Source organism: Punica granatum, chromosome 4 (assembly GCF_007655135.1).
Source record: "Punica granatum isolate Tunisia-2019 chromosome 4, ASM765513v2, whole genome shotgun sequence".
Taxonomy (NCBI): domain Eukaryota; kingdom Viridiplantae; phylum Streptophyta; class Magnoliopsida; order Myrtales; family Lythraceae; genus Punica; species Punica granatum.
The window spans coordinates 13,602,290-13,609,998 of NC_045130.1; the positions used below are offsets into that span (position 1 = coordinate 13,602,290).

The following is a 7,709-nucleotide window of genomic DNA, read 5'->3' on the forward strand; positions in this document are numbered from 1 at the left end:
GAGAAAAGAGGGGGTATTAGGAGTCAACCAGAAGCCCACAGAATATTCCACGTGGCTAAGTCTGTGATGTGATATCAGCTTTAATATATGCCACCCCCAATACGTTATGGTTATCTTCTTCTTCGAAGATCAAAAGCGATGTCAATGATTTTTATTACGCAACAAAAGAATTTGGTTTATTCAACAAAAACAAACTAATTTGGTTGCACTGCGGATATTTACAAGATATATATTTTTTTTAAAGCGAATTACCAATAAAAAAAAAGAAAAATAAGAATTTGTTCTAGAAATGATTTTTGGTAAGGTGAAGATTTTGAAACTCAAAGTATTTTAAGAGCACGCGTCTGACGTCTCCAAGTTTGAAAAATTTATTGGTGTTTGTTATCAAGAAGCCATGTGCGTGCTTAGTACATCACCATATATCTATGGGAGAAAAATGATTAAATTTGCTATTGATAAGAACTTCAAATACTTGCAAGAAATAAAAACCACTTTAATTTCTGGATGAGCAGATATATCAGTTGATATCGTGAAATATTACATTAGGTTATGATTTTTTTTCAATCATAAAAAAAATTCACGGTCCAACACACTGATAGAAAATAAAGTAAAATAAATGAACATATAAATTCTACTGGTGAGTATTAAACGCAAGATCTCTTAATTTTGAGTCGTCATCTCATATTGCTATACACTAAGATCCCTTCATTTTCAGGTTATGCACATGTAGTATTTACTACTACCTCCTAACACAATCGGCGATCTTAATTTGTCACATGAGTATGAGGAAGAATTGATTAAAATACAGTAAAGTTGTAAATGGAGCGTTAATCGCATAGAAAATTATCATAATTTTTGCTAAATCGCAAGAATCCTATTGAGCTTGTGTCACCACATCATTTGACTTATTCATTTAAGAATTTCTCTAATAAATATAAAACTTACCCAATGATCATTTTTAGAAAATGTTTAGTACACATGAATGAAAAGCCAAGGAATGAAATGGATATACTATCATTCTATTCAACTTACTTATATAGTGTCATTTTTATGAGTTACAAAATAGTATTTCATTTGAAGGATGTCTTTTTATCTTCTCTTCAAAAAACTTAATTGACATTCCTTTCATGATTTCCTCTATGTTTTGCAGATATCATATATTTTTATTTAATTTCTTATATCTAAATATGTAATAGCGATATCTTGATAAATAAATTTATTTGCTTGAACACGTTCTTTCATGTTTTCAAATTTAACCTAAAGATAACTATTTTATTCTAATACAATCACATTTTACTGTTTGAAATCAAACGTAACGTCACTGATGATTACTTGCACCTTCATAGTTCTTAGTAGTTAGTCTTAGATTAGCTCTTGTGGCGGGTGGGCTCCATGGTCACTTATAAGCCGATCTGACACCCAAAAATTTGAGAAGAAGATAGGATCGATTCAATTTGAATAATTTCGAAATCATGAAATCAGGTAAAAGAATATATATTATTTATAATATAGAAAAGGCAATAAGGAAAAAAAAGAGCTCCCGCATGATGGCCGGTTGAGTAGGGTTCCATAAATGAAAGGGAGGGGTTGACGCAAGAGACTGGAGCTAACCTTACCTACCATTACCAATCTCCATCCCCATCTTCTTTCTCCCCCCCCCCCCCCCCCCCCTCCTACCTTATCCCGTGACTCCCCCGCCCATCCCTATCTTTTTTCTTTTTTTCTTTTTTTTAGTTATAGAATAAACTCATGCATCTAATATAAGAATAAAAAAATGAAACAACAAAAAAAAGAGAAAAATTAGCTTATAAAAATCCGACTCAAGACCTCTTAATTTTGAATCGATAACTTATAACACTGTATAATTTTGAACCCAATAACTTATCCTATCCTCTCCTCTCCTCCATCGAGACTTCTTTTTCCTTCCTCTGACCAATCAATGGACTAATAAATAAATCAACCAACCTGGTGAAAATCTCTCTCTCTCTCTCTCTCTGTTTTCAGCATCTCATATATATATATATATATAAAGAAGAAGATAGAGAGAGAGTCACTACGATTTCCATTTTCAATACAAAGAACAGAATCCTCCCCTTCCCCTCACTCCTCCTCTTCTTCTTCTTCTTCTTCCCAAACATACAGAAGAACAACCCCACGACAGAACATACAGACAGAGACCAAGAGACACGCTCATACAGAGGAAGACAGCCTGAGCCATCCCTCACTCTCTTTTCTGGAACGCTCTGGTCTAAGAAGAAGAAGAAGAAAAAGAAAGCAACCGGAAGAAGGTTGTAAGTAAGAGAATAGCTCATATCCCATAATATATATAGGGAGTAGAGAAAGATCATGGGAAGATCACCTTGCTGTGAGAAGGCTCACACCAACAAAGGGGCTTGGACCAAAGAAGAGGACCAGCGCCTCATCGACTACATCCGCCGCCACGGCGAGGGCTGCTGGCGCTCTCTCCCCAAAGCCGCCGGTACCTTACTTGTTACTCATCCAAATATCCCAATACATAGCTAGCGCTTGTAGCCTTGCCTTCCACATCGTTCAGTTTGGTTTATAGGTTGCTAATGATCCTGCAGGGCTGCTTCGATGCGGGAAGAGTTGCAGGCTGAGGTGGATAAACTACCTGCGGCCCGACCTCAAGCGCGGCAATTTCACCGAAGAAGAAGACGAGCTCATCATCAAGCTCCACAGCTTGCTCGGCAACAAGTATGTACTAGCTAGTACAACCTTCTTTCACAAACTTACTCTTCTTATAGTCCATGATCTTTCTTTTATCATACTAAAATTCAAGCTTTTTGCTCTGATTCGCAGATGGTCACTGATCGCGGGAAGGCTACCCGGCCGGACCGACAACGAGATCAAGAACTACTGGAACACCCACATCAAACGCAAGCTCATCAGCCGCGGGATCGACCCCCAAACCCATCGACCCCTCGAATCCACCCCTGCAGCCACCGCTCCAACCGCCGCTCCTACACCTGCCCCCGCCACTACTAACATCGACTTCCGGAGCTCCCCGGCTCCCCTGCCCGTGGCGGAGATCGCCCTGATGTCGTCCACCCTCGACTACGGCTTCAAGGGCCTCAACGGCATCGTCAAGACCAAATGCGACTCAGTCGAGGACAACAACTGCACGACCAGCGGCATGACCACGGACGAGGAGAGCCAGGAGGAGCTCAACCTCGATCTCTCGATCGGTCTAGTCCGCAACAACAACAACGACAACCACCACTCCAAGAAATCCACTCAAGCGTTAATCTTCAACGGGGCGGAGTCGAAGCTACAGCAGGCTCCTGGGGTGTGCCTGTGCTGCCAACTGGGGTTCCAGAGCAGTGATGGGTTCTGCAGGAACTGCCAAAACAGAGACGGGTTCTTCAGATTTTACAGACAGATAGATTCATCATAGGTCAATTCCCCTGTTCTTCTTGCCTGTTAGATCTTTTTTTTTTTTTTTTTTGGGATTGATCAGGTAATATTTTTGATGGGATACATAGGAATTGAATGCTCACTTAATGGCCTTCTGTCACCAACCATCTGCCCTGCCCCTCCCCCCAATATTGTAAAATCCAAACCCAAACGTATTTGGCTGGATATGTCCTTGTTATCATATGTCATGTCATGACATATATCCTCCATAGTCTGATCGAGGAGGAGGAGGAGGAGGAGAAAATATCAATAGATATCCACTCCCCCATGCCATTGGGATTAAATGCCCTGTGTTGTTAATGTTGAACTTTTGCTGCTTCTCTTCTCTCTCTGCCTCTGTTCCTTCTGTCATCATCCAATCTCTTCAATTCAATAAGCTCCCAACAAATTTCAAAGTTGTCTCTTTGCTATGGAAGAGCAAGTCAAAATTTTCCAACACATAAGTCTGTGGTCTTCCATTTGATGTTCGAGGAATAATCTGCAGGTCGATCGAGAAGATTTTCAATGTTTTCTGTTAAAGAATTTTTCAAATAACGGTTGAATTTCTGAATTTGACAAGGATCTATTGCCCGAAATGATTAATACGATGAAACACTGAGGTCTTGCGCACGACGATGATAAATGTTCTTTTCTTTATGGCGCAAAGATATCAAAACCCGAGCATCTCATAATCAAAATCGATTCCACGCCTTAATTTCAGTTAATAGTTTGAGAATATCTTGTGATCTCACATTGAAAAAAAAAAATTAATAGCTAATTCTCTTCTATGCTATCTGGTATATATATAGGCACATAATCTTGAGTATCATAAGCGTGTTCATATATATGTTTGTTGTGATCTTATCAATGTTTTTCCATGCTAAGTAGCGAGGTCGTATTGCCGAAGAACTCGTAAAACGTCTCATTAATCATTAACGAAGGCTAAGGTGATAAGGGGATATCATTATTAAAAGAATTGTCGAGTCCAAAAAAAAGAAAAAGACAAATCAAACTAATTTTAGTAATGCTTCACATCAAGCCTATATATTGTTGTCTCACCACCCAACTCTCAGTACTGAACCTAACCCAAATTTAAGTACATTAGTTCTAGGACATAAATGGGTAACTATCATAATCAAAGAGTATCAATACCAAAATTTTTATGGAGTTATTTAGCAAAAACGAAAAAATTGGTGGACTTGGTAGCATTTTTACCAATACATTCCCAACATACGAAAAAAAAGAGATCAAATAGAAAAGAGAATAAAAAGAAAATCAGACCTAATATTCCGAACGGGCAGAATTATTTATTCTGTCAATGTGCTTAAGACACGATGCTTGTTTTCAGCACTAACAAGTGAAAGTGTCAATTTTGAAATTGTCTATATATTGGTCTTAAGAGTAAGACTGACTAAGAAATTTATAGAATAGTGTTTGGTGAGATCAGTTGATAATAACACTATTTTCTCAGCTATTTCCTTAAGCGCTCTTCGAAATAAGAGAGTCCTCCTTCATTTATTTTGTTGATGACAAAGTAATATATAGATACGAAATCAAAATTTTCTGTTATTCTATATAAATTTTATGAATCGGAAAAAAGAAAAAGAAAATATTCTGTTTAAAATTTTTGTAAACAATGCAATATTTTATTATGATATCCGTTTGAGAAAGAGGGTATAATATAATAATACACGTTCTTGCATAGTAATCAATTAGAGGCTTCATATTTGATTCTCGCCGTGGGCTATCCATGCCACTTTATTTAGTTTTATATTTTCATTCCCTTATCTCACTCGTAACCGAAAAAGAATAATACTCATTTTCCTCTAAAAGATTAGGGAGGGAAAAAAAAAAGATAAACTATATGTAATCACTTATCACTACTATCATATCTCGTGATTGTATTGCATAATTTTTTTTTAAATAAGTAATTGGCTGACTTCCTATTAATGCATCTTCGCTTCATCCTATATTTATAAAAAAAAAAGAATCATTTGCGCCGATTTTCTCTTTTTTTTTCCCTAATTTTGATTGTAAATCACATGAGAAATAGCTTTCTTGATTCTTTGGATCCCTCGAAAAGCAAGAAATATAGTTGCGTTCAGATTTCATTTAAAGACTATTAAGGTTTTGCAGTATTTTAATATATCCACCGCAATTCGGTCGTAGAAAAAAGTGGTTTTAAAGATGATAATAAAGAAAATAAGTGAAGCCCATAATCTTTTTCTTTTTTTTAATGTCCATAAGTTAGATTAGGGTTCTTCACAGACCCATGGTTTGTGTGTAATTTTTCCGCGCGCATCACTTAATATTTAGAAGTCAAATAGATTTCAATAAATCCATATTTGAGCATAATCGGTCTATTAACGAATAAAGTTCTCTTAATTATGAATTTTTTTTATTCACAACACTCACACCTAAAATCTTAATTAAAAGAAATAAGCATTAAACTATTTGAATCATTTAATGCTGGTAAATTTAGTGTAAGTTTAGTTATAAGCCTTCTAGAACCTTTGGTTTAGTTTAATTTGTTTAGTTAGCCAGAAAAGGAGAGAGAGGGATGCAATAAAGTATTAAGTTCGACCTACCGACCAATAATTAATCGGATAGCCAATAATTTTAATTTTTAAATTCGCAAACCACGTGTACGCTGGAATCTGATAAAAGGAAAAAATGTTCCATAGATCTATATAATAATGTATATTTTATGTTTATATTCCCACCTACACATACCAACTCTTTTCTTTTCACCAATGCAACAGCTGATTGTGTGGGATTAAAGCTGTTAACGATTGAGTGTTGATTTAGGCAGTGGAATTGACCAGCTTGTATTTTGATACAAAACTATAGATACGGTTTTCTTTTTTCTTTTTTTAACTTGAACGGTCCGCATCTTATTGAAAATGGTACATCATCGAATCTTTGAATGGACAGAAGAGCACGGCGTATATATATGCCAAATGACTCTTTACGAGTATTACATGCTATTTCCCCATGTATGATCTCTATGTTGTCAGATTCTTCTAATTTAGACACGAGACCAACTTTGAACCCAACTTCTCTTCTCATATGTATTTAGTCTTCATTCACAGATCAGTATAAACTTTTGGATCATATCTACGTGATCGTAATATATGCAGGATATGGAATTTTGGGATGTGTTTGATTGTAGAAAGAATAAGGGGGTGGGGGAGAGAGAGAGGGGAGGACATGTGAGATGTTTGGGGGGTAGGTAGCCGAATCTCATGAGGAAATAATAAAAGAAGTTGGGCTGGGGTTGGGGAGGGATAAGAAAGAAAAAGGATGGAAGAAAGAAACAGTTTGGTTAGTTAAAGGTTTGGTGGTGATGTGTTGTTTGGTTCTCATCTCATCTCATGTCTGTCAGAATATTGAATTTGAAATTGAAAGATAGAGAGAAAAAGAGTGTTGTGTAATAGCAAATATCATCGGCTGTTAATCATTAAATTATTTATATTTTTTTATTAATTATTAGGATATATTTAAATTTATATTTTATTATATTAAATTCATAAATCTTTTCTTAAAAAAAAAAAGGCCGGAGAGAGAAAAACAAGAGAAAGTGATATATATGGAGGGGCGTTGGTCTAATGTCATGTGCAATTACAGAGGGGTCTGGTGTGGTATGGGATTCCCACATTAATGGGAATTTTGGAATTTCTCTTCAGCCAACCAAACCAGACAATTGATCAGAGATATCCCTTTTCCTATTCCAAGGATAAAGTCTCGCAACATGGAATACCAAAAAACATCCATATCACTAATCCTTCACCTCACCACCAGCTCTTCTTGCTGTTGCTAGCTAAGCTTCGCCTCCAATATATATTCTATCTCAACTCCTCGGCGAAACCGATAAGTTTAATCCGAGAAAGTGATGGAATCTGTTAATATGATATCTTAGAACATCCAGATTTCAGTTATAGGTTTCAATAGCCGTATCTTTAGTTTGTTTTCGACTTTAGCTCTATACTGAATCATATATGATCGTGAAACTCGACTTGCATGTAGTCCTAACTTTTAAATCGCTAAAAAGATCAATGTGACTTATGAGACCATACTCTTCTATGTAGTTCGTCCATGGGAACCCTATCGACTCTATATATAATATATATGCTAACCTTCTATTAAAGCATGAAAAATAGTTCTTTTTTTTCACAAAGCATGAAAAATAGTTAAAACCGCCCAACCACACACATCATATTAGTCAGATTTGCAAGCTCCCACATGGGATTCATCGACTATTCCGTGCGGGTAAAACCGACACATATCTTATTATA

The 7,709-nt window shown here is 36.3% G+C and overlaps 1 protein-coding gene across 1 annotated transcript; it reads left to right on the forward strand.

Moving 5' to 3' along the window:
- Nucleotides 1-2,033: 2,033 nt before the first annotated feature.
- On the forward strand, nt 2,034-3,762 carry LOC116203744 (transcription repressor MYB6-like). The gene is made up of 3 exons (XM_031535638.1): nt 2,034-2,479; nt 2,586-2,715; nt 2,821-3,762. The coding sequence occupies exons 1-3, from the start codon at nt 2,347-2,349 to the stop codon at nt 3,413-3,415; spliced, it is 858 nt and encodes a 285-aa protein (XP_031391498.1). The 5' UTR covers nt 2,034-2,346; the 3' UTR covers nt 3,416-3,762.
- Nucleotides 3,763-7,709: the final 3,947 nt, after the last annotated feature.